At 36.6% G+C, this 27,649-nt stretch overlaps 1 protein-coding gene across 3 annotated transcripts in view; it reads right to left on the bottom strand.

Moving 5' to 3' along the window:
- The window catches only part of USP25 (ubiquitin specific peptidase 25), a 91,644-nt gene that overhangs the window by 24,585 nt on the left and 39,410 nt on the right, over nt 1–27,649 (bottom strand). For all 3 annotated transcript variants that reach the window (XM_085241292.1, XM_085241298.1, XM_085241301.1), the window contains 10 exons: nt 15,690–15,776; nt 11,149–11,286; nt 10,549–10,625; nt 9,761–9,834; nt 8,052–8,200; nt 4,245–4,372; nt 3,351–3,446; nt 2,759–2,920; nt 808–1,016; nt 36–106 (listed from right to left, as the gene is read on the bottom strand). In XM_085241292.1, the coding sequence (XP_085097418.1) occupies nt 36–106; nt 808–1,016; nt 2,759–2,920; nt 3,351–3,446; nt 4,245–4,372; nt 8,052–8,200; nt 9,761–9,834; nt 10,549–10,625; nt 11,149–11,286; nt 15,690–15,776 (1,191 nt within the window). The remainder of the gene's footprint in view (nt 1–35; nt 107–807; nt 1,017–2,758; nt 2,921–3,350; nt 3,447–4,244; nt 4,373–8,051; nt 8,201–9,760; nt 9,835–10,548; nt 10,626–11,148; nt 11,287–15,689; nt 15,777–27,649) is intronic.

Here is a 27,649-nt window from a genome sequence, read left to right as displayed (position 1 = left end):
AACATCTGCTTATCCGATACAGAAAATATACTTACTTGGATCATTGTTTTGTCAAAGTACATCAATTCAATTGTTCGATGTATTCTAGATATACTTTCTTGTAAATCTAAAAGAGAAGTAAGAATAAAAATTCTATTCTATTAGGCTGCATTACTGTATCAGGCTAAATCTTTATTTTTTCTCATTAAAGGCTCAAACAAAGCTACATCTCACATTTTCTGCATCTGCTTAACTACCTGTAGGTCAAACACCAAATCTCAAATGAGAAAGTAGACAGAATGACTTCTGATCCACTGCTGCTCATTTCCTAGACCTCAACTGACTCCACCTCCACTGGAAAAACTACTTCATTAGTTTTCTCCATGGCATCAAAATGGACAATAAGGTCTACCATTCCAAAAAGATTTTGCTCAGAAATGAGCTAAATTCTTCCTCGCTGAAGGGGCTACTCTGCCTTAAACACCTCTGCAGAACATCAAGTTACAACACAGGCCCAGCCCAATATCACTGTGACAGCTAGAATGCATTTGCAGACAGTCCTTCAGTGTAGATTCCACTTTCGTTTTGCCATGCGCACAGAAACCTTTGATAGAACATTAATGCATACTACACTCAGTGCCCAGCATCTTCAGTTTATTCACTGCCAGTCTACTGAGATGTGTAACTAACTTCCCTTCCTATGTCCTAGAAGCAATTTGAGAAGTTTGAAACAAACAACTCATCACACACATAGACATTAAGACTCATTCTCTCCCTTTCCATAAATCCTTTCCAACTGCAACTACATTCTCCAGGTTGTAACAATACCTCTAGTGTCGTTTTCTACTTCTGTCCTCCAGCGATGCAGGCAGCCTTCTAAGACAGAAAGCTCTTCTTCAGTGATGTGCCTTGGTGCTGGATGCATTGGCAGATCAGGAGGAATTCGTGATTGTGTGAATGGTTTATGTATTACAGATCTTTGTACAGGCGATGTGCTTGGAACATCTGAAGAAGAAGGCCCCTGCTGCTCTACTGTGCTGCATTCATTCAGAACATAAAATACCAAAACTAAATCAACAAGTACACAAACTAAAAGCCACACTATAAAAATAAGTTTTTCACTCAAATAGAAACATTTTAAAGGTAATTACCAACAGAGCAATCCAAAAAAGGCACTGAAAATATCAATGCAAAGATTACTTTATAATGGCTGGAAACTTTGTGGTGTACAAGTTAGCACAATGACAACTATGGTTGCTATTGTCAAAGATAAAGGAATTGGATCAGTCAAGACACAATTTGCTTTACTTGAAATATTATTCGACAGTATCAAATAATGTCATAAAAGTAATCACTGTAGTTTGAAACATTTACTGCTAAACTCCAGACAGAAGAGTTACAGCAACTTGGTTTTTGTCCTATTGACTGTAAAATCCAATAAATTTAGTTCTGTGTTTAACAACTTTTTCATGCCTTATACCTAGCAGGCTTTCTTTTTCTGATCACCTAGCTAGAGCACATGTTAACTGAAGAGCAACAGCGAAAGAACCTCTAATATTTAATATCAAACCATCTGAAGTTGTTTCAAACAAGTCTTGTAACTCAAAGTGGCCAACTTAAAAAAACTGTACGAAAGCAGCAGAACTTTAAAAAACTGTCACAGATTTTTCTGCTCCCATTAAAAAAGATGGTGTTTATGTAATCCTAGGCAGAACGTGAATCTGAAGATCTTCCTAGCAATCCACTACTTATTTATGTTGGGTATTGCATCATGATAAAGCCTGAGGAATTTGGAGTCTTCAGTAGCTGAGAAAGTTGACAGAACATTAAGAGATGTCACCCCATGTAATGTGTTCACATTTCTACAGGCTGACAAAAAAAGTCGAAGTATTTGCATTTTTATATAATAAATTTTCTACATAGGAATTCAAACAAAGTATAGTATTCTTGACATGGTATGTCATGTAATCATTAGGATCTCTCAAACACTTTTCTTATCAATCGACAGTAGTTATGTCACCGTTATATCAGTAAGATTTAAAAATATTTTGAAAGCTTTAGACTAATTTTTTTCACCTCTCTGAAGTACTAATGTAAACATCTTGACTGAACTAGAACCTAGAACCCTACTTTCGGAATGCAAAATAAAGAGCTCTGTTAGAAATTGTTAGTGTCCACCTATCCTAATTGATACTGTACTTTATTAAGTATTACTAACAGTTTCTAGCTTCAACAATGAGAAGAATAACGTTAATGGGTCTCCCTAGTACTTTGGCTATTATGAATTTAAAAACTCAATTCAAAATCTCAGTCAGAAATGTAAGGAGCCAATAAGAAAAGTTTAAATCTCAGGCAAAACTAAAAGAAAGTCTACACCAGAAACTTGGAAGCTCTGCAGCACATACATACTGCCCAAATTCAAATTCTTAATACATTCCACCTGAGAAACAGTAACCTCATCAGATATTGTGATTGTTTGGAAATGTAGATGTCCTTTCAGGTAAGCAAAGGACAATGACTTGCTGTCAAAAACTATACAAGTACTGATGGTCCATCAAGCACTATAGTTCTTGTATTTTGTTTAGAAGTGGTAGTTCTCCACTAAAGAAGTACTTATTTATTATCCAGGGCATTAGACAGCCCTGGATTTTTAACATCTGGTTTTTAGTAACCCTCAGGTAGACATCTAGTTGAAACAGATTTCTTCCCCTCTCTCTCAGCTGCTGGGTTTGCACTGAACACATCGCTTGCATCTCACAGTGGAAGAGGGTGCCCTTACCTGGGTGAGGTCTGGGCAGGCAGCGTCCCACTGGAGGGGGCACTAGCACCCAGGTCATCCACTGGAGACGTGCACACCGGCTTGCTGGAGGCAAACTCCAAGGCGTACTGCAGGACATCTACCAAGGGGAATCGTTTAGGACCAGAACCATAGCTTAAATATCTGTTAACCATAAAATGTATTAATGCCATCACTCACAGATACAAAAAAAAAAAAAAAAAAAGAAAAAAAAAAGAAAAAAAGGAAAAAAAGAAAAGAAAAAAATAAAAAAAGAAAGAAAGAAAGAAAGAAAAGTACAACCGAAACCGAAACCGAAACACACACACACACACACATACAAATAAAAATCAAAGAAAAAGGATTTTTTTCTGGTTGACTTCAATTAAATAAAGCACACCTTTCCTAGCAAGTTTCATGCATCACAACTACCGCAATTAAAGTTTCCAAAGGAAACACTAAAAGAAAAGAGATAAAGCAGTGAAATTTAAAGCAAATGACTACAGCCAAAAGTGTAGAGCTGAAGGGAGTTATTCTGTTCTACAGAGCCTATAACATTATTTACATTTACATTGTGAACATTTATCTATAGTACCGTTCTAATCTCTGCTGTAAAACCGTGAGATACTCTTTGAGTCTCTTGATTTCATCCCGTTTAATTCTTGTTAATTCTCTGTTTTTGTGCATATATCTGTAAAACATGAAGGTTATAAAGGTACATCAGCTCATATAATTCCAGTACTGAAACAGAAGTTTGCAGCCGGCCTCACCACTTGGTGCTAAAAAATTACTCTCGCTCTCCAGAACTTCTTTTACCTACAACACATTAAACAGTAAAACAGAGCTGAGAAGTAAATAGTAAGCCAATTAAGCCTCCCACCATATCTTTTAGTAGAGACTTTATCCCCAATATCAAAAGCTCTGTTTGTATAATGTATGTGTCTTATACCCGTATCACAAACATATCAGAAAAGTTCTAAATTAAGTGCTTTTAGTAGCAGCCATGTAGCAATACCCTTGTTTCACTGTTTAGGCTCACAAATAACATTTAGTAGCTAACTGAAAGCCATGATGATAGTTCACCTCTACATACAGACACCATGCACTGATGCTGCAGATCCTTACATTCTGAGTATCTTCATACCATGCAGTCTATCTGGAACACCATGAAATAGCTGACTTCTCACCCTCTTTCCCGAACTGACCAATAAACACTGCAAGACAGTGACATTTTTCAGAGTATTTTGCCCATATATACAACTATCTAGCAATAAGTTAAAGACTGAAGCACAAGAAGGTTTTGGCATGATGTAGCATTACGTCTTAAATTGTCATCTAAGTGTATTTTCTGAAACCGTCACTAAAACCTATGAAATTACAACTTTTTCAGCTAGTACAGACATTTGCTAGATACATTAGCAATTTTACCAAATTCTTGAAATTAAATTTATATTCATACTAAGACTTTGGTAGTAATAATAGACTGTACCTGTCCAGATACAAAATTGGAGGAAATTCTAATTTGTTGTGTATCTTCTCTGGTCTCCCCAAAGCCTGATTAAATTCAAATCTTGACAGTTCAAAAGTTAAGACAGGAGGAAGCTCGGTGAACCAGTGCTGAACAAAACAAAAAGACAAAACCCCACAGTGAATGCTTTCAGTAACAGAATTTCAGTAATAATGGTACAGTACTTGCATACTGACACAGCTATGGAAGAAATTCCTTTTAGAGAGTCCATCAGCATAAGTTTTCCAAAGTTCCCATATTTTCAGCTTCACTGAAAATAGAGACAACACCTTACCTATGCACATCAGAGCATTTCAACTCATTTACTGTTTACTGCATTAAATTAGAGCAGTCTGGAAGGCTTCTTATTTTTTCACATTCATCTCTTTTGTACTAAAAGCAATTTGCACTTGAATGTCCCTACCTTTCCAAGTGTCCTATTCTCCTTCAACTCTCAAAGGCCATTGGAAGACTAGTTCATATTTCATGAAGTGTTCTTCCCTCAAGTTCTTTCAGATTTCAGTTTCTGACCCTTTCATTCAACTGATAACACTCAAAGTTTCTAATGATCTCCTTCCTCATAAGGAAAATCAGTAAGTGCTCTGTGCCAAATTAAGCGCTATTAAGTGCTATTACTGCTGTAAAACTGATACTCTTTCTTGAAATCTCATTTGTACAAATAACATCTTTTAAAGTTTCTTTTCATTTCCCTAATCACAGCTAACCCATCCATTAACCAACCCATGTTTTTATCATCTCATCCCAGCTTCGTCTAAGTATTCAACACAGGTCTATCCTTAGCCTCTTTTTATATTTTGTTTCTTAGTAAACAAAAATACAAGACTCAGCTCCATTAGAGTTCTTTTTTTTCTCCCTCCATTCTCCAAAATAAAAAGCTTGGTCTATCCGTTTATGGATGTGCAATATGTTTTGTATGCAAGCTTTTGATTGCTGTGGGCATGACTGTCACACAATTTTGATGTAAGTGCCAATGCACAATGACTTGGGGCTCATTTCAAGCTTTCTATCTAGTGAAATGTCTCAAATATTCTTTTCATATAACACCTCCATAACAGGCTTTTCTTTCTTTGCTCATGGTTAAAATTCTAGTCTAGGTTCTCACCATTCCACATTTCAGAGCAATGTTTCCTCTGTGCCCAGCCTTAGCAGTCACACAAACAGCTATCAAGGAAGTTGCTGAATTTTCCTAGTTCATTACCATCAGCATCACTCTCTTCCTGCATGCAAAAGGAACTGCCTTGCCTTTTCATGTCCATATTAGCCTTTATTAACTATTCCTTAGTTTTAAAGGAGACAATTTCTAACTTAAGTCTTCCAACTCGTTCACACAGCATATATTTCAATGCTAAAATTAGCAAAACCAAATCACACTCCTTTCCTAAATCCCTTCTATTGCAAGGTCCCCAAACCATTTCATGATTAAACTATTAACGTGCTGAACTCATCAACATCAACAATGCTGTTGATAAATTTGATCTAGTTTTCTCCATACTTCGAACTCCATGCACACACAATGACCCTCCATCTTCTCCTGAATTTGGATTTAATTCCTTGAGACAGGCAATGCTCTCTTTTCCATGTTTGAATATTAACTCACACGTGGAAATCCTCTAGTGCATGGCTGAGCCTTTGACACATTATTTTTATAAAAACAGTGAACTAGCTAAATATTCCATTAAAAGCAGTAGTGAAAAAAAGGATGAATGAATCTTAACACATGACAACCACATCAACATCATTACCTTTAAGCCTGGTATCTACCAACTCTTAGGAATGCCACTTGAAATCTTCCTCAACAGAGATTCACTTTGATAAAACTACAATTAATTCAGCTTCCTTCAGCTTCCAAATCCTCTATTTTCGAGGCATTAATGTTCAAGCAAACTAACAGCTGCAGCCACTACAAATACATTATTTAATTCCAGGGAAATATAACCTGTTTAGATGACCCTATAGTAATAACAATGTTTTCTAGATTAGGACTTAATGTTACCTTTCTCATTTTGCCACTGTTGTCAATACGATTACTTCACTTCATTTTCACATGCTAACCTAAACTAATTAAAACACAGCTTCACAGAGCTCAAAGATTAACACTCTAGAACAGTATGTGATTATCCTTCCATCCCCTGCAGAAACATTTTTTAACCATTAAAGGTTGAAAAAAAACCAACCCAAAACAAAACAAAGTCTGACGTTTCTAGTCAAGCATTAACAGCTGAACAGACATTTTATGCATGAATGCACACAGACTTTAAGTTCAAGACAGCCTACAGTCCATAAGATGGACAATATTGTTCTCAATGCACCTATATCTTGCTTAAAGAAATCAAACTTTGAACTGTGCCAATATATTTAGGTTTTTTTTTCTTTTTGTTCTATTTCCAAAAATCTACTCATTTTTAGAAGTCATTTATATAAAATGTTGAAATTAAAAAAGAAAAAAGAATTTGAAGCACCCTGGGAGAGAAGAATATAGTAAGATGCAACAATACATTTGACAATGTGATAATTGAAAACATACACATTTGCTAACATCTAATTTGGATGATCAGTATTTGATAAGCATTAACTGACCAGAAAAAGTGACTGCAAAAGAGGTGCTACAAAACTTCTGTTGTTAACACAAATTTTAAGTGAAACTTCAAATTGGAGTATGATATCAAGGTGTATCATCACAGTTGGTCATTAAATCCTGCATACTGAGATTATTAAAGGCTGCAATATTTCATTATTGCAAAAGACTGGAAGAAACTATATCTGATTTTTTTTTGTTTAAGCAGAAGAAACCTCTGAAGATTTTACATCTTTAAAGTAATTGTGATGAAACATGAGTGACTGTGTGAAGTACAAGTAGTTCAGCCTTTGTAGGAAATAGGAATTATTTTATTTCCACATCAATAACTGATATGTTATTGAAAGGAGTCCTGCCAAAGAAAAATGCTGGACATACACAAGCATGACAACAAAAAGAAAAGATAAATCAGAATACACCTCTTTGTCCTACAACTACCATCAATCCAACTTCCTCTTTTCCCTAACTTGTTACTTCTGCTCAAGAAATTTCATTCATCACCTTGTCTCAACATCACAAACTGCCTATTCCACTTCCTAGAAGGATGCCATCTTATTCTCTCCACCCATGCTTACAACATGCCCTGATATTTGGGAGGAAGAGCACTGGAACGTTTGGAAGGACATACCAGAAGGAACAGCAGCTCTTAAGAGCAAGTGCTGTCTGTTCACTGCAGTTAACAAAAGAGAGGAGAATTGTGCATTGCAATAGGCAGAGAAAGATGATGGAAAAAGAGTAAAATGGTAGAGGGGAAAAAATATAGCATGCAGAGAAATGACAAGAAAGAGTACAGAGGAATAATAATAACTCTTGGAAGCAATGGTCAAACAGGCAGCAAGCACATGTTGCTTATAGCATGGCATAGACAGTAAGTCAGTAAAAGCAGCGATCAACTACCACAGGGTGTTATAAACATGACATCTTTGGAGATCAAATATCAGCAACAGGTGGGAACCAGCCTGAGTCAATCACTTTATGCATTACTATCATACCAAAAAATAATACTCTTGATACTCAAAAGAAAGTACAAGCCCCCAAAATTAACAATCCAATTATGCCAAACATCAGAATGTGCAGAAGAATCAACAGTGGTCACAAAACGAAGATGAACAACAACAACAAAAGAATCAAGTGAAATACATAGGGCACTACAACAACATTCTGAGAGATGTTCTCAGGGGCATTCAACTCACCTCCTGACCAGACTTTGCAGAGTTTTCTGAATGGAGAGATTCAATTTCCCCTTCAATCATTGCAGCTTCTAGGCACTCATGCAGATCTTTAAAGCCATTAACCTGTAGTGGATACTGGCCAAACATTTCCGTGTTTTCAAATTTTTTACCTTCATAGAAGAAATTAAACAGATAAGGTGTTAAGAATTAACATTTGCTTTTAAAATAACAACAATAACCAACAAAAATACACACCAAAATATCTAAGAAAACTAACACAAGGCAAAACAAAAACGATTATACCAAACAAATAATTATAGGTCACCTGGCCTAATTTACTGATCAATATTCTTATTTTCTTACCGAGCAATTGACTCATATGTATGAAAAGAAGGTAATGCTTTCCACCTTAGATAATTTATTTTATTTCTATATGTAATCACAATAAGCATAACTCAAAATGTTTTATGCGTGTAAAATTGTAATGCCAAGTCAAAAGCATTTTGCAAATAGCAGCTGTATAGAACACTGCACAGCATCAGCAAAGTCAGTGGATTTGTTAGTAAGATGCAGCTCTTCGTACAAGCATTTTTTGCAAAAACAAACCACAAGAAGAGAATATTCATTATTTCCATCCTGAAAAGATCATAATTTGGTTACAGTGGACAAGCTCAAACATGATGAGAAATATAACTGGCAGGTGATTTCAATTTATAATTTCAATTTATATCATCCTGAAGTCAGTAACAAGTCTACTTGCATTGGACAGTTTTTTGGTGCTGTCTCATTTTTGTTGTTATTGTTTTATCTGTTAAAATCTCCTCAATAGAGATGTGATTGTGAAGGACAAAAGAATCTAAAAGCAAAGGAATGAGAATGCTAGCTAGTAGCAAGGAATTCAGACAACAGTTTTTGAGTCTGACAACAAACCATTAAAGTGTTCCAGGCCAAGGGACAATCTGGAAGACACTTTAAAGATTATAGATTCTTCATTCAAATGCATCTCAACAATTATTCGCTCTCTGGACAAGGACAGAATCAGCAACATTAAAAATGCTTTCACAGTTTCCGGCCACTGGGAAATATAAAAGGCTGCATTTCCACAAATTATGTGCCAGTTAGATAAAGGAAAGCTTGTTGTACAAGTCTCTGACTCCTCAGCACACTCTCCGACAGTGTCCCTGAGCAAGTTTCCAATGGTTCCTTGAACAATACTTTAAAGATGAGTTATCCACACCAGAAATTGTGCAGACAAATAGAACTGAAAATTTAGATTCTGTTAAATGAAGAAGATTGAGAGAGACTATCTCAATAAAATGTGTATATATATATATATATATATATATATATATATATATATATATATAATAAAATGTAGTCACTTGTCTTCTGTATACCTTCTGTATACCATTAGCAAATGACAAAAATGCCCTGATGATCAATTCTTGCAATCATTTTTGGTCTGCAACTCACCTTAACTTCTACTACACTTCAGGACACACTCAGCTCATGAAAGGTAATGAAAAAGTCATTCATGATGGCTGAAGTTCACTACATTCACTGTTAGTCTCATCTTCTCAGGACAAACCATTTGACACATTCTGCAGTGTATTCTCCAAGCGTATTTTTGCAGATAGGTAAAGATGTTACAACTGCATCATTCATCTGTCCATTTAGACTACCACTGAAAAGACACCTGCACAAAAGTCCAAGTAAATTCAGTCACGTACCTTCAAGTACACCAACTGCTAGAAACCGTCCATAAAATAACTCCACCATTGGGTTCTTTGGTTTCTCTCCATCCCTGAAAACAGAAAGCACATTAGTACAAGATCACAGAAAGCCATAAATTCTTACAAAAATGTGTAAGATATTTTAAGTTTATTATAGAAATGCTGACTGTTTTACTTAGCTACAGTTCACTGTTTTGTACTTTCCTCTAATGATAACAACAACCATTCACATATTTGCAATGGTGAGTATAGTCTAAAAATTAAGTTTCAGAAGCACTTAATTCCAGCAAAACTTATGTAAATCAAATTCAAATCAAAATAAATTTGAGAGTAGTTGAATTGTACATAACCTTGTAAAAAACTATTTTCTCAGACACTATAGAAACAAATATATGTTCAAAAAGCAGTTTACAAGTAGATGTTCACTTACACAAACTACAAGCATTCATCTTCTGAGAAGAAAAACAGGAGCAAGGTTTTGAAGAACTTAAACTATGGTATTGAAAATTAAACTGCATTCAAATGAAAAAAAAAAAAAAGCTTAACATTACTGACAAAACATATCTCTACTGTTTATATATTCTGGATTTTTAACATGGAAGAAGAAGGTGAAAAAGAAAATTCAGAAAATTGAGGGTATCAGCATACAAGGAAAATTACATTTTAACTAGTACAGCTACAAGCTTGGATCTTTTTCAGCCATACAGTTAAAAGCAGAATTTCTGTTTGGTTTGTCTTTTCCTCAACTAAACAGTCAATACACAGAGCTAGAAAAAAAATCTTACCTCTCTTCTTCAGCTTTGATTTGGAAGGCATCTTCTAACCAATCTAGTAATTTGTGTGTAAATTCACTAACATCTTGCTGTTGGAAAATGTTAAATGATCAGTAAACATTCACATATATTACAGAATACAGTGGTGTGTCACTTTGCAATATCAGCATAGCAGTATTCCCTCCCTACAAGAATTCCAAAGTCACACAATGCCTAAGACTAGGCAATGGTTTGTTTTTGTGTTTATTGTTTTGGTTTTTTTTTTTACATGCAGCTCTTACAGCACATTAATGTTCTAGTGTTCCTCAGCCTCTACATAGTCTTGTGATCCTTATTACTTGGACTCAGCTTTCACACCATTGCAGTTCAAAGGCATCTTATGAATCCTATTGTTCAAACCCTCTGGTATCCAACAAACAGTGACATTACTTTCACCAAGCACTAACTTCAGCACGTTGTAATTAAATACCCTAACCATATAACCTCATGCAGGAAGAACAACATTTCTGAAGAAATAAAGTGTTTATGAAAAGAGCAAAATCCTACTGTTATGTGACCAAATGAGAGCTCTCAAAATTATAATAATTTTGAATTAAAAAAAACATAAATTACCTGTTGAGAATCATTTGATTTAAAAGCATCTTTAAGAATTTCAACCGCCCTAGATGGATCGACATATTTTCTTTTTGAACCAACCAGAAGTGCAAACAGGTACCTCAATTCACGCATGAAAGGCAAATTCCTATGTTCCTGTATTTGAAGAATTAAAAATATTTAATAAAGCAGTAACAAAGATACAGTTAGAAAAGTGTTAGTGAATGAAATTAACATATATTTTGCCAATTGTCAAACTAATATTTAAGTTTACTTCCATTACTATCAAGGTTGTGTTGCCTTTTACTAGTCAGATTTTTCACAGAACAACAGCATACTTGAGGTTGGCAGGGATCTCTGTGTCCATCTGCTCCAACCCCTGTCTCAAGCAGGGTCAGCCAGAGCATGGTGCCCAGGTAGCTTTTGAAAATCAGCAACAAGAAAACTTCACAACTCTTTAGGAAACCTGTGCCAGAGCTCTGACACCTGCACAATAAAGACATGCTTCCTGACGTTGCAGGAACATCCTGTCCCAGTTTGTGCACAAGACCTCTTGTTATTACAAAATAATGTCCTATTTACAAAATAATATAGTTATCTGGAAAAAAAATTACACTTCAGAAACTGACAGCTTTTTGAAATCACATTGAGATGTGACTGTTTAGCTTAAAATAAGGCCGAATGAACAAGTGGACAGATCTGTTAATCCCAAAACCTACTTACTACTAAATCTTATATACTCTGGGCAACAAGCCCAAATTCTCTATGCTTATTTCTATTAGGACCGTATAATGAAGAATAAGTAAACTGAAATACAATCAATCACAACATAGATTAATCCACTGGTTTAATGTGGAGATTAACTATCAATCTTAGTCCTCAGCGGGTAGCAGACACACTTGTGAAACTAAAACCCATGTAATATTCACTTGTACTTACAACGAAGTATCATTCAAAGAGCACAGCTGTCAGATGCCCATCAAACTGGCATTACTTGATGACAAACATGCTAATCAAAGACCAGACTAGTTTAGTCATTCCCATGTCAATCCAGCATGTATAGAGCTTCTAGTACATAAAGACTTTATTTCAGCTTTAAATACCATGGCAGTGAGGAATTAGAACGTGCTCTTCATAATACCTAAAAACTACTTCTAGTCATGTTAATTCTCAACAAATTTTCTTTGCTCTTTTAGTCCACCCTGCAAAACACCAATTATAATCAATGTTCACAGGAAAGATCAAAGGCTTCACTAAACGCCATCCTAATTCTACAATGAATTTTCATAATTTAAGAATATAATTTAGTCTTCCATTTACATTTTTAAAACAATTTACAACTATAAAACAGGGAAACTAACTGTGAATTTTCATAGAGTGATCTACTGAAGATGAACAGAATTACAAATTTTACCTACATTTTATCAAGAATCTTCTGTAGTACCAATTATCTATTCATATGCATAACATAGACAGTTGACCACAATGCTCTAGATATCACCTCTGTACTACTAAATTGCAAGTATGCTGGCAAGGAACACAACTGCATCAACCAAATTTACACTAATTATTTGGCTGACTGTAAGGCATGTAGCTTTCGGTTGAAGAAAAGGATACTGATTTCAGAAAGAGTACATGGAATAAATATATCTGTGAAATCTAAAAAGGTTTTCCAAAATTAGTAATTTTTTTTCTTTGAAAGTGCTCTTACAATGCATTTGTCATGATCCTCAACCAGAATATGCAGGTACTAGCACAACAAACAGTGATTTTCACTAAACAAAGCCTAAAATCTTCAAGTGGGTTTAGCTGGCCACAATAGTTGTATATTATACAAGGAGTTGTGTATTAGTACAAAAAGAACTGATGAAGTAAACACAGCACAGCATCACGTCTCAATTTTGAAGCACACTCTGTGTGCAAGAAGAAAAAAGTTGAATTCAATTTGAAAATAGAAGTTATATGAAAAACTCTTATCTAAGATGTTCTCTAATTTATCACATATCTTGCCTGCATAAGCACCATCTTAATGCAGTGATGTTGGGACAATTTATGGTTAAGGAATCCTTCTAAAACAATCTACATATTTGATACATAGCAAGCATTCATTATTGTCAAGCACTATGCCAGCACACTGGCATGCCAATAATGTTGAAATAGCAAACAATGTCCTAATCTGCAGAACATTAACTCTTTTCCTATAATATCTGAACATTTCTTGAAGATCTACTCTACATCAAATATGTTTGTGGCTTCCTTGATTACAGCAAAAAATACCTCATGCTTTCATATGAACAGATACCTGGGAAAGAATATAGGATGCAATAACTACAGAGAATCATATTTTGTTCCACAGGAAGAAGCTGACTGACACACTAATGAAAAAGAATGAATTTCAGAAAGGAAGAAAAGTTGATTTGAGATTTTAAGTGTATATTGAAGTTTAAAAGTCAAGAAAAGCAAAGTTCAATCAGCTGAAGTAAGAGCGTGTGGGTTTTGCTGTTTTTGTGGTGGTGGTAGTAGTTTTATTTGTTATGTCACAATTTTTACCAATGATTTCTGGATAGAAATTTTTGCATTTGAATTTGAATTCAATATATTGATAATAGATCACAGAAACACTTCACTGTGCACTGAAGAGCAACCACACGCTTTAATTCTATACCACGACACTGTTACAATCCTAGCATTAAACTCTACTTTCCGTCAACCAGAACCAAAGCTGAGTTTATTAAAACTTGTTCTATGAGCAAGGAATATCAGTCACATCCAAGATTTAATACTAGATGGGGGGACGGGAAATAAACAACACACCACACATACGCACATAAAACAAGAAGAAACCACCACCACCTACAAAACAAATAAACAAACAAACACCACCACAGTAGGTAAAAATATTTGTTAAAACAAGTAAGCAGACAGAAGTAAATCCCAGGGCTTTTTTTATTCTTGTTATTTCTCCTCTCAAAATATTTTCATGCTAATACAATCGTTTTTCAACTTCAGGTATGAGATACAATTATATGGATTAATTACAATTCCACTCTGGAATCTCAATTAAGTTTAAACATAGGAGAGGATATGAATTACTGCCAGAGATTCTTACTAGTAGGCTTGCAAGAAAGCAAGGTTCCTACATAAATCCTACAATTTGCTGTCTCATCATCTCATACAATCATTACATGTTTGTAATGATAAGAATTTCTAAGAAATAGCACTTTAGAATTGCTAAATGAATATGGCTGCTAGTGGCAATGCTTGAGTAAGACATTTCTCAAAGACAACAGCTTGTCATTATCATCTCTTACCTGTGAACTGCCTTGTTGGAGCAAAGCATGATTTTATCCTGTCCTTCTTACTAGAACATACCAATCTGTCATCCTCTTGTGATATGCTCCTAACTCTATCGATGCTGTACTCTTACAGAATCTCATTATTTAATGCAAACATTTTTTCCTAAAGAAAACAAGTGACAACTTGCTCTTTAAGCAGAGGGGGAGGGAGTGGAAGGGAGGATTATACAGTTCTGACTGGACACGCAGCTTCCCTTTTATGGTGCATACCTAAAGGTTTAGAAAATGGACACCATCTCTATTTGCTTTCTTTTGCTTTTCAAATTGCAGCTGTTTTTTTCCTAGTGAACATTCCAGTCAATCCTCCAATGCCAAACAACTTTAAGCCAGGCTGTCAACGCACTCTCTTTGAAAAATCTTAAGGAAATGGGCAAAAGACAATAGTCTTATTTCAGGATATGCAAAAAATCCACTGCTCTGCACTGCTGAAAATTAGGATCCTAGATGCTTTTATATAACATACAGCAACTTCCTCTTCCCATTTCTTCCTTATAAAAGAATGTGTAACACAGAATTCATTGTGTTCCCATGCATCTTTCCTCAGAGGATATCCTCTAAAGGAAAATAACTTGGTCTATTTTGTCCCTCAGTTCATGACCATTCCTCCACATTAGTCTGAAATTACAAGAAATCTGAGCCAACCTCTCTACTCTCCAGTTCTATACAAATACCACAATGAACACTGGAGAATTTACGTTTACTATCACCTTGCTAAAAGGCTAGAAGAGGCCAACTAATAATCAAAGGCTTATTCTCAGATCTTGAATTGCAAATAATTAACACACACTCCTTGTCAACAGTAACGTTACAGGTAAAACTACACTGATCAAAACTATGCGGAGTAACCCAAAAGTATGCCCATACCTACAGTGCGAGAGGATCAGAATAAAACATATTTGTTCATACAAACTACTTCCACATCAGTGCTACCACTATCAGAAAAGCCCGTTCAACAAATCAAGTCTAAACAGCATACTATACTTAGCATACATGCTAAGCAAATTCTATAGGCCAGGATGTTAAGAAAGTACTACTCTATCACCTAGCCAACATGTTTTAGGTAAGATCCGTTATAGAAAGCTCAGAGCAGTGTTAATTGGCATCTATAAAACGTGCTAATTTGAGCTGCAGAGCAGTACAAAATTCAATTACAAGAGAGAAATGTCCTCATTAACCACTAGGGGAAGTCAGTTCCTAATTTACCTTTTGGTTTCGGGGTAAGTCTTGAGCATTCGCAGGAGGATTGAAATTCAAAACTAGCCTTCGAAACTCCAGTAGGTTAAATAATGACTGAAAAGGAAAAGAAAAAAAGTGTTAAAGCACTTCTGAAAACTCTAAAAAATTCTCAATAAAATCAATACTAAACATATAAATACTAAACATATACAACTCTACAGTTTAATTTCAGAAGCTGTATTATTTCACTTAATTTGGTAAAACATATTTTCAACATTATACAATTATTTTTACCAAAAAACAAACAAACAAACAAAAAAACAAGTCCACAGTATAATTTAAAAACATCTTAACAACCATGTGAATGGAACAAGAACGATGTATGATAGGTAGAAGAAATTACTTTTCTACAACAAGTATTTTTTTAATCGCAAAGCCATTAATTTTCAAATTAAAATGAACGCTTGTTTGGCCATGGGAAATTTGTTTTGTAGCTCCTCTATAATTTACTTCCTCAGTGGAGAGTGGCTATATCTTTGTACACATAACGTAAACCCACTTGCAATTATTTATAATATTTGCATTCTATAAATTCTTCCCATTACTGAAGGATATGAATAATGCACATTAGAGTAAGGAAACTGGGCTATGCAACTTGACAGAAACTGCTGTTATTTTATGAACAATAGGACATGAGAACAGGTTTCTATGGGCACACCTACAAAGAACATAATACTGCAGTACAGAACCTAGAACAAAGAAAGTATAAGAACAAGACTTTTGATTGCAAGAATAAAAGTTCAAAGCAGTGGCTGAAAATTAACGTCCTCAACACTTATGTAGCTGCATCCTTGCTTTTCAGTACAGGAAGGAACTTCTTCAGTCAAAGTTGAAGTTCTAGAGTTTTTTAAAAGTAATTTAGGCTTAATAATATCACTTCATTACAATAGACCAGCATTTTGATGAAGAAAGGGTTACAAAAAGGATTTAGTTTATCTATGTATGCTCAGAGAAATGCAGGAAAGACTCTCTTATTCATCTAACTTTATTCGTCACTTCTGTTTGTACAATCTATATCATTGTTGTTTTTTTTTCCCTGTTCACATATTAGCTACTTATTTTGGAAAGGCAGAGCTTGCCTACACCAGCAGTTGACTTTGATCATGCAACTTGCCCAACACAGGTGAAAACATATGTCACAGACCGCACTGGATTTCACAGGATTTCAACTCCATAATGCAAAGAAACTAAAACAGATACTATGAAGATCCACTGGGTCTATTCTAAGAATTTAAAACGTTTTGAAACAAGGAAAAGATGAATTTATGAGAAGTTGCAGCACTCCCAACTCTCCCCATAAAAGAGCCTTTTCTGAATTTGATATTTCCCATACACCAGACTATAGAGCATCTCCAAAGTCAGAAGTCTACAGATGTTGTCCTTCCCAATGTTTCTAGAATTAAAAACAACAAAAAAAAATACTCCTGCTAAACCACCAAGAAAATACTTTCCTGATCTTGTTAAACCAATACAATCAAGTAGGCAAGTTTTTCCTTTTTTTCCCTTCTGTTCTAACGTTCAGAATACAGGCTCCCATTTTATCCTTCCTCATAGAGAAGGAAGATTAAAACAGAGTTCTTTATTTACTTACTCAAAGCAAAGAAAATGTTAATATTTAATTTAAGTGACATTCTAGAGGTTCATACTAATTGAAGTTATGTCTTATGATGTAACAGCATTCCACTGATGGGCTCTTCATCAACTAAAACATAGCAATGTCTTACGTACAAAACAAAACAGCTGTTGAAATATAATGACCAAAGATTGACCTCCTCTATGACTAACCTAAGTGCTATCAAAGTGCCAAGCACAGAAAATCGTACCAAAGTTTATCATTTTTGCCTGGCACTTGATTCACATTTCTTTCATCTTTAACCCAGAATTCTCAGCTGTGAACATACAGCTCTAGTAAGCTGAACTAATCTTTTTCTGAAAACAGTTGAAGATAATTAAGGACTGATACATTCTTTTCTTTAGCTTTATCCCATTCAAAATTATTTAGGGGATTTCTTAAAGGTATTGAGTTACTAAACTTCTCTTAAGAAACAGAAGCTAGTTTTACATGATACACTGTGCATGTCTGTTCCGAGATGCAGCAAAACACTCGTACAGTAATTCACTGCCCACAGTGCTAATGCTAACAGGACAGCCTCACGTCCTAGTTCTTTTATGCCAAGCTATATCAACTTCAGGAAATTTCTCTGTATTTAGTAAAAGAGAACTTCCAAGCGTACAGTCTCAGCATGCCCAAAACCAACTAGTTTTTGTGCAGTAAGTACTTCAGAAAAGAACTTACAAAAGAGCTCACCTAAATCTTCCTTGCAGCAGTATTACAGAATCATAGAATAGTTAGTTGGGAGGGAATCTTAAAGCCCACCCAGCCCCAACCCTCCTGCTTTGGGCAGGGCTGCCCCCCCACCAGATCAGGTTGCCCAGAATCCCATCCAACCTGGCCTTGAATGCCTCCAGGGATGGGGCATCCATAGCTTTTCTGGGTAGCCTGTTCCAGTACCTCAGCACCCTCTCAGTGAAAAATTTCCCCTGATATCTCCCCTCTTTTAGAATAAAGCCATTTCCCCCGTCCTATCACTATCAGATTGTGTAAAAAAATCAGTCCCTCTCCCACTTACAAGCTCTCTTCAAGCAGTGGAAGGCCACAATGAGGTCTCCCCAGAGCCTTCTCTCCTCCTTCAGAAGAGAGATGCTCCAGTCCTCTGATCATCTTTGTGGCCCTCCTCTGGATCCACTCTAACAGCTCCACATCTTTCTTGTGCTGGAGGCTTCAGGTCTGAAGGAATCTTGGTAGAAGAAAACATGCCTGATCTAAAAGGAGGATATTTCATATCTATTGGCCTCAATGGAAAATAAATAAGACCATTTACAAAAGTAACGCATGCAGTAAAAATTCCTCTAAAGGTTGATGCTTTTTATTTCCTCCAGTGTATTTAAACTTTTAGGATCTCTCAATTATTTTACTCTCCTATAGGATTTCATCAGGAAAACAGAGCTCAAGGATTCTCTCAAGACTGATATTTAACATTCACAGGAGTTAAAAAATAATAATAAATCTTACACTTAATTACATTAACTGAACATAAATTCCTTGTTGCATTTAAATATCCCTAATTGTACAGTAGAACTACAGAAATATTAGGATTGAAAGGCACCCATGAAAATCACCCTGTACAACCTCTTACTCTAAGCAGCATGTCACAGTTTCATCCAGAACAGTGTCAAGCATACACCATTTGTTTGTTGCTGAGTGATACATGCATGTCTGGGGCTGGACCAGGACACTTGTTGGGGCAGGGCCACCGCCATAATGGCACAGACAAGAAGGTGGGGCCAGAATGAGGACAGGGATCACTTCATACCACGTGGCACCACACGGCAGGCCATAACGCTGGCTGGGAGCAGCACTGCTTGTGGGTTGAGAGTATTGGTTGGCAGGGTGAGACCCTGTGGTGCTGCCAGGCATCGTGCTGGCACTGGGTGTCAAGACAGCAGGTAGTAATTGCAGTGAGCCATATATACTGTTATCACTGCTTTTTTGTTTCCACTTTCCTTGTCTGTCTTAGCAAATATTTTTTCTCTCATGAGTTCTGCCTTGTTTCCCATTCTCTCTGCTGTCTCACCCATGGGGGAGGGAATGGTGATATGGCCATGCTGAGCTGCAGTCTTTGAAGTGCAGTAGAGCCCACACAAGTTTCTCTGGACAGCCTTCTCCACCGTCAGTCTCTCCTCGTGGAGAAAAGTGCTTCTTACATCCACAATGAATCTCCTGCCCCAACTGAAAAATTTCGATTCACATCCTCCCAACATGCACTGCTGTTCCAAGCGGGCAATGGCCTTCCCATAGGTACGAGGTCCTCCCACAAGTCCTCCCTGCCCCTCACAGGAGCGCTTCAGTCCCTAACCAGCTCACTGAGCTCACCTCATCATGTCAGTGACCTTCTTGTACGTGGGTCCAAATCAGAGCACTATGAATATCGAGGCACAATCCTTACTCTAGATCTACCGCCTGTGCTTTTGCTCCTATGGACCAGGATGCTGCTGACCTTCCTTGCTGCCAGGGCAGGCTCCCACGGCAGGCTCCCACTCAGCTTGCTGATGGCCTGGAACCATGAGGGCTTTCCAGCAGAGCTGCTCTCCAGCTAGTACAGGCACAGAGACTTCCTCTTTCCTGGGAACATGTATTTGCATTTGTCCTTGATAACTCATAATGTTCCTTTCAGACCATTCCTGCACACTGAAGAGGTCTCTCTGAACAGCAACTCTGCCCTCAAGAATATAAACTGAGCCTCCCAACCCACCTCCTTCTGATAACTTCACCAAGCTAAAGCTGACCATCCCACTGACTTGCATGGGCCAAGTAACCTCTGGCTCAGTCCTCATCCACTGTTCAAAAGTAGTTCTCCCACAGCTAGGCACACAGATATGGGAGACAGTAGTATCAGTTAAAATTACCATGAAAATCAAGATTTTTAGAGTACTGTCTTTTACTGTGTCTGTTCTGGGACAGAAGAAAAGAATAACAGAAAGTGCAAATGAACAAAAAAAAAAAAGTGTGTTAATTCAGGGAGTTCAAACTAACAGTCCTGAATGGCAGCAGAATGTCTGTGGCTGTCTTGATATAGGTAGTGATGTGGACATACAAAGGCTGCTCCAAAAGTAACATTTCTTGTTTTATTACATTGGTCCATGATGTCTGAGGTAGATGTTGGTGGTATGGCAGGAGAGGCTGAACCTTCCCACCAGTATTCCATTACCTTTTGTTGTATGCAACACACGGCAGCACCGGGCAGTCTGACAGAATGGCATCTGAGATGGAAGCACGTATAAAGCAAAGGTGTGTCAGTAAATTCCTCCATGCAGAAAAAATTGCTCCTGTGACATTCATCAACACTTGCTGAATGTTTGGGGAAACCAAATAGCAGATGTGAGCACAGTGAGGCAGTGATTGGTGTGTTTCAGCAGAGGCAACAGCAACATGAAAGACAAGCTATGTTCCAAACAGCCATGTACAGCTGCCACACCACAAAATAAAGAGCAACTTGATCAGCTCATCCACACAAATCACCTAATGATGGTGACTGTGTTGAAAAACAGTGTTTTGTAGCAGAGAATTTGCTCTATCAAATAGTGTTATTGTGCTCTTTGTATCCCATATTGTAGTTCCGATGAAAATAAATAGGAGACATTGTTTTCAGGGCAACCTACATATTTTCTGTCATGTCAGTGTGAATTTGGTAGTTGCAGCTTCAAGAATATAAGATATTAGAAACATTCACTTTTCTGAGTAACGTGTAACCTAGTTACATGGAGTCCAACGGTTTCAGAAAATAAGCAGCCTTAGTTTCACTTAAAACATCCTGTCTATCCCCCTTTTTCCCTCTTAATGTCTAGGATTATCAAAATAAGGACCTTGGCAGAATTTAGCTTGGCAGAATAATGGATTAGTTCTTAACATTCAAGTACTGTGATGTTACATTAATACTGCAAAAATATAAATTAGCATATTAAATCCATAAAAGCTTAGTATGCAACAGAGATCATTAACAGCTGCCAAGAGAGTCCCAAAATAGTAAAGGTATTGCCATCAAACATACTCGTAGAGTAGGAAAACAGTAATACTGCATCTAGATAAAAGAAAACTTACCAAGTTGTTACACGTATCTTAGGACAGGCACTCCCTAACCAATTCTTGTAATATCTGTAAGCACAGGGCACTAAAACCAGCTATTTCTGGGACACGCACACATTGTTTTCCTTGATTAGAAATTTTGTATTTGTTTCCATCAGAGGACAAAGAAGCTAAGATTTCTGAGCAAAAGCTGATGATTTTTTAATACTGAGTACCTTTCTAAAGTTTACATGAAAACATACAACTTTCTAATACAACGAACACAGCCATCTTTTTATTCATTACAAAGATTAAGGTCAGAAGGAAGAACCTTCAAATTATTCTGTGAAGCTCATATTGAAGAGACTCAGACTACTAATTCTAAACCAATTTGCAGGATGCCAAGAACATCTTCATTTTACAGAATATCAGTAATGATGTTTAAGTAGAATGAACACACTTGATCAGTGTGATAATGGCTGAAGAAAACCGAAACTCTTCCTAAAGATATAAGCAAGAAAAAGAAAATATCTTGGTTACTAAAAAAGCTTAGCCAACAAAACAGGACATATGCAGAGGCAGAAAGCTGGGATAGCACAGACTTTTGTAAAATGCGGTCATCACTGAGGTTTCTCTTCCAACAGCCTCAAGAAGAGCTGTGCAATTTCCATTCTTGTGGCATGCTATTTTATAGGCTCCCTTTTACCAAAGAGAACTGGATTTAAAATGGACAAGAATATAATCACTAGTGTATGTGTGAGTAGCAATACCAACATGTCTGCAGCAAATACTAGCAAGGAATTTGTCCAAAGTAGTGTTAAGGCTTAAGATTTAAGACGAGAAAAACAAACTTGAATTCTGGCAAAGAAAATTAAGAACTTAATTTGCTTATTTTGCTATAAGCCAAAAATCAAAAGATGTCTTATTAGTACAGCTTAAAAAGCAAGTCTTAGGCAGAGGGAAAGAAGCGTGCATTCATACAGCAATTCTATAATGAATTGCTTCAGGTACTGGCACTTAGGTAAAATATGATTTTGTGTAAGACAAAAGTTTACATATGCATTAACACACTAAAATACTCATTCACTAAAATAACATTTAGTCATCTTGGGCCTTTTTGTGCATTTCTGATTTTATGTTTATTCAGATTTTAAAGCCACAAAGAAGAGATCATATGTACCTTCATTCTGTATAGGAAGAACAGAACAATCTTCAAGCATGAATTATTATTAATATAACAGTATTATTGTTCTAAAAGCAAAGAGCAGAAGGAGTTCTGCTTAAATCACATCATTCTTAGTAGTTTGCCTTGGCCGCCATGACAAATTCGACTTCCATTCCTGCTTTACTTTATAAACAATTTTTGGTGTTTTACTGTACACAGAGCTAGTATTAGTGGGGTCAGCTGGACATTATTAGGATTAACTTTCTCAGTCATGCTGATAACCTACGTTACAAAAACGCAGCACAATATGGAGTATATGCTAACAACTGCACATATTAGCATATGCTTAAACTTAGTAATTACTGATATTTGAAGTGTTAAGGGTTCAGAAATAAAATGCTATTGCACTTATGCTTATCAGTGATTTAGCACTCCTACAGAGCGAAGAGTGAACATTAATGCCATACTGCAAAAACACAAGCAACTTCACTGGTTATAAATTCACTTATTTCCAAACCTCAAGTCTTTTGGACTCTACACCACTAATTCAGCAGCACTGTTTCTCTCTTATCTTTAAGGCCTTCCTCACCTTTTGTATTCAGTGATACACTTTACTTTATGGTTCATATTCTTAAATCTACTCTTTCGGCAACAGAATTCCATGAACAGGATTGTTCGTTGCCACTGAACCGTTCTGTTTATGCACTGCGCTCCTACCCACCCAGCACATCCCTTTAACTTACACTGGAGCTGCTTGTTACTCCATTTATTCATGTCTTAATCACGGTAAGTGATAAATCCTGTTTATTGGAATAGTGACTAATGGCAGGTCATCGGTCCTGTATGTAAGCTGATACACATATCACACATCAGAAAACATTCAGCAAACACAGTACAATGTGAATCAGAGTATATATGAAGAATAATGCTTACACTAAAATGAAATTGACTACTATATTTATTTGCATATAAAATTATATCTATTTTACTTATGATGTAGAAAATAACGTTAAAAATGAAAGAGAATTTTAAGTATATTTTCCTCCTAGGCACTTAGTAGCCCCATGTACTGTCTTCTACCATTTAAAGAAAAAGACTTTACAAAATGAAGAAATCACCCTGAGCATAATCTCGATGTTGCTTTTTTTTTTCCTGTGCATTGATAATTTGGCACAATCAAAAGCTTTCGTGGAAATCCACGTGTTCTTCAGAAAATTGCATGTAAGGAAGAAGAGGGAAATCTTGCAGTTGAATTTGTGCAGAACAACTCCACTTGCACAGTGGAGTCAGGAGAAAACTCAGAATTTTCAAGTCACAGAGACACACAATCATAGATCTTCAAAGCTTTGGAAAGTACCACAAAAAGCGTATTTATTCATAAATGTTCAACAGCTCAGCATTCCAAACTGCTGAAAACCAGCTTTAAGCTGTCATGTTTTGTTTTCTACAAGGCTTTGCTATAACATGGAAGAAGAGGGAAAACAGTTTTTGTACTGTTTGATCCAGAGAGTCAGACTAACCTAAGAAATTTTGCACACTTGGGTTAAATCAACATTTTAAATCAACAGCTCACCATAGTATTACTGGCCTGCTGTTAGAGAATGTTTACTCATTTAAAGCAACAAATTCAGAACACAACTGTAATTCAGAAGACAGATAAGCATGATCTGAGATGCTTGCAGAATAACTCATCTTATACTTGTGCCTTGGCACATAATAAGAAATGCCATTCAACCACTCCTCTGTTACATGTTCAAAGCAAGAAAAAACACTCTGTTAGGACATAAAGTAACAGCCAACTTTTCCTAATATGGTTACAGTTTTGAAGTTCTTGCTTAAAGTAAACAATACACCTAAGCAATTTCAAGCCTTTATATCCTACTGAATCTAGAAACTGCAGAAAGGCTCACAGCACTTCTGTTCCATATGCCTCATTTTCATTAATCCTGTATTAATCAAAGTTAAAGCCATCATCCATTAACGCTTTCCAATACTTCACAAAACAGATTTCACATTATATACTAAATATAAAGGAAGTTTGAAAAATCACAGCACTAACAAGAGAAAACTGGGGCCACAGATAAAAACAAAAAGTAAGAAAAGGAATATCCCATATGAAAGGGTCACAGCATGTCTGAACTTGAAAGAAACTTGAAAGGTAGGTTTTTACTCAGCAGTGTAACAATAGTAGTAGTGGAAGGAAACAGAGAACCTAGACTCCCAACATCCTTATTGCTCTGTCTGTGAAACCACAGAACAGCTTAAACCATATTCTCCATCCATTTCCACCTCAGCTGTTTCACAGACAAAACAGAGGAAATAAAATATTATGACAACTGCAACTCAGAGATTGCAGACTGAAAGCTCTTCAGGACCCAGTCTTCCATTACATGCCCAGGAAAGCAAGAGTTTTCTACAATGAGCATATAAGCAACTCTTTTACATAATAATATGCTTTTTGGTATCATCCTCAGAAGAGGGGTGGCCAGGAAGGAAAGGGAGGCGACTGTCCCTCTCTACTCTGCTCTTATGAGGCCATATCTGGAGCCCCCAGTACAAGAAAGACAGGGAGCTGTTGGAGAGGGTCCAGAGGAGGGCCACAAAGATGATCAGGGGACTGGAGCACCTCCCCTACAAAGACAGGCTGAGGGAGCTGGCCTTGTTCAGTCTGGAGAAAAGAAGGCTGCAGAGTGACCTCATTGCAGCCTTTCAGTACCTAAAGGGAGCCTACAAACAGGAGGGGAGTCAACTCTTTTAAAAGGGTTGATAACTGCAGGACAAGGGGGAATGGTTTTAAGTTGAGGGAGGAAAGATTTAGGTTGGATGTCAGGGGGAAGTTCTTTACAGAGAGAATGGTGAGGTGCTGGAACAGGCTGCCCAGAGAGGTTGTGGATGCCCTGTCCCTAGAGGTGTTCAAGGCCAGATTGGATGGGGCCCTGGGCAGCCTGGTCTAGTATAAAATGGGGAGGTTGGTGGCCCTGCTTGTGACAGGGGGGTTGGAGATGCATGATCCTTGAGGTCCTTTCCAACCCTGGCCATTCTGTGATCCATCACAATCTACTTAATTCAATGTGACCAATAGGAAAAACAAAACAATTCAAAAATTAGATTCACATTGGAAACTGCTTCAAACATAGTAAGAATGGTAGCTGAGCCACCAACCACAAAGAAAACATTTACTTGATTCACAGTCAAGACTGAGAAGTCTTCCTTCTTCCAAGAACTAAATGCTTAGGATGCAAAGAGAGCCGAGCCCCAAATGCACTGGCATTAGGAAAGAAGAAAGCTTTCTCCTAAACAGAAAACAAGAGTGGAACACCTAAAGTACTGTTAAGAAGTCTGAAAATAATAGTTAAAGGGCAGCCAGGGAGAATTATGCTTTTAAGGACTATAGGTTAATACTTGCTATGCAGTTTAAAGGAGGGAAAAAATATATTAGTGTCATATTTTTGAAAGACTAACTAGACTCTGAAAGGCTCCCATAGAAGAGGGCACGGAGACATCAAATCCCACTTGTCGCGTTGAGATAACTCATTTGCTAACGTGGGGAACTACGATCCAAATAAGCACTCAGGAAGTTGGGAGTCCCAAATAAACACTGCACCTACTACTTTAAATATGGGACAAGGGATGACAGAAATAGAACAGCATCTACAGCACAATTTTCATGTGCTTCCATACACACCCTTTCTTCCTTCCATCAGAACTTTGTATTAGGGCACTGACTGCATGGCATTCACTCAACAGTCAGCCACTTGATACAACTGCTGTGACACCTTTTTCAAAGGGTAAACACCTCTAGCACATGACAGAAATTGTGTCTTAAAATACACAATCTTGGCAACAATGTGCACAAGAAGCAAGCCCGCAAGACAACACTCTCAGTAAAGCATGCATCCTATGAGTTCTACTACTACTACTACTTCTTAAGTCCTGCAAGCAATTCATTCATGCTTAGCACGACGATAAAAAATAAAAAAAAGAGACAGTTGGACAGGCTCAATAAACATTCATCTACCTAAACAGTATCAAGTATGTACGGGTTAATTCTTCAAAAATTTATGTTTATTGAAAGCCAAAAGGATGGAGGAAATTGTTTAGGGACTTGATTAGTTTACTGGCAGATAAGAAAGAATTGAACATGCTTTAATACAGTTTTGCTTTGATATATTTTCCTGAACACAATTCTCTCAACTCAAGTTATTATTAAGTTTTCAACAGCAGGACAGACACTCAAGAAAAATATTAACGTTGATTCTAGAGATATTGAACGTAGCTGTTGAAAATAAAGTTTTGTTTTTGGAGAGACTTCCCTTTTCCCTAAGAAAGAAAATGACTTCCATGTACACATCTTTCTTTAACACATAAATAAAAGTCAGTATTTCTAGAAATGTTTAAAACTTGTTAGTGTTTGCTGTCACTCACTGCAAATGTATTTTAAGGTATTTCATGCTATTAACGCAAATACAACAAGCCACTGAGCACTGCATTTCACTAAGTTATCTAACTGGTGGCTATAAAAACAACATACATTGCATAAGGAAACTGTCAACATGTCAAAAGCATATTCCTTTTTAAACAAGCAGGTCTGAAATAGAAGGATCCTTTTTCTTCGCAATTTAGTTTTAGATTGTATTACACAATATGTCATTGTGATTGACAGTAGTTAACATTTAGATATTGTTGACCTTTGTGATGTGTCAAGTTTCAAAAGACTCCTAAAGAAAGCCTGAAAATATTTCTACACAGTCAATGCAACCCAAGGAGTCAATTTGTCCCTGTGGATAAATAAATATGGTATTAGCTAATGCTCTAAATTAACGTGCATTAAATTTCGTGGGGTGGCTGTTTGAAACACAAGTCCTTCTTGCTGACAGACAATATTAATAACTTAAACTTTCAACCAATTGAAGTTATAAATCTTTCAATGATTTACTTGAATTACATTCTATGGATCTAATTAGGGCCAAACCAGTATAATTCCCAATTCATATAATGTGGATGATGACCATAGGAACTAGCTAGTCCTCTTCATAACCAATTTTCAAAGTTCCATGTCAGGTATAAATAACACGAGATCATAGGTCTAGAGCTTTTATGTTCCCTATCCCCTTGTCCTTATCTCAATGGTTGACTAAT

This window comes from Meleagris gallopavo, chromosome 1 (genome assembly GCF_905368555.1).
Source record: "Meleagris gallopavo chromosome 1, MGAL_WU_HG_1.1, whole genome shotgun sequence".
Taxonomy (NCBI): domain Eukaryota; kingdom Metazoa; phylum Chordata; class Aves; order Galliformes; family Phasianidae; genus Meleagris; species Meleagris gallopavo.
Note: the sequence above shows the minus strand (reverse complement) of the source record. Positions and strands in the feature narration are given on the sequence as shown.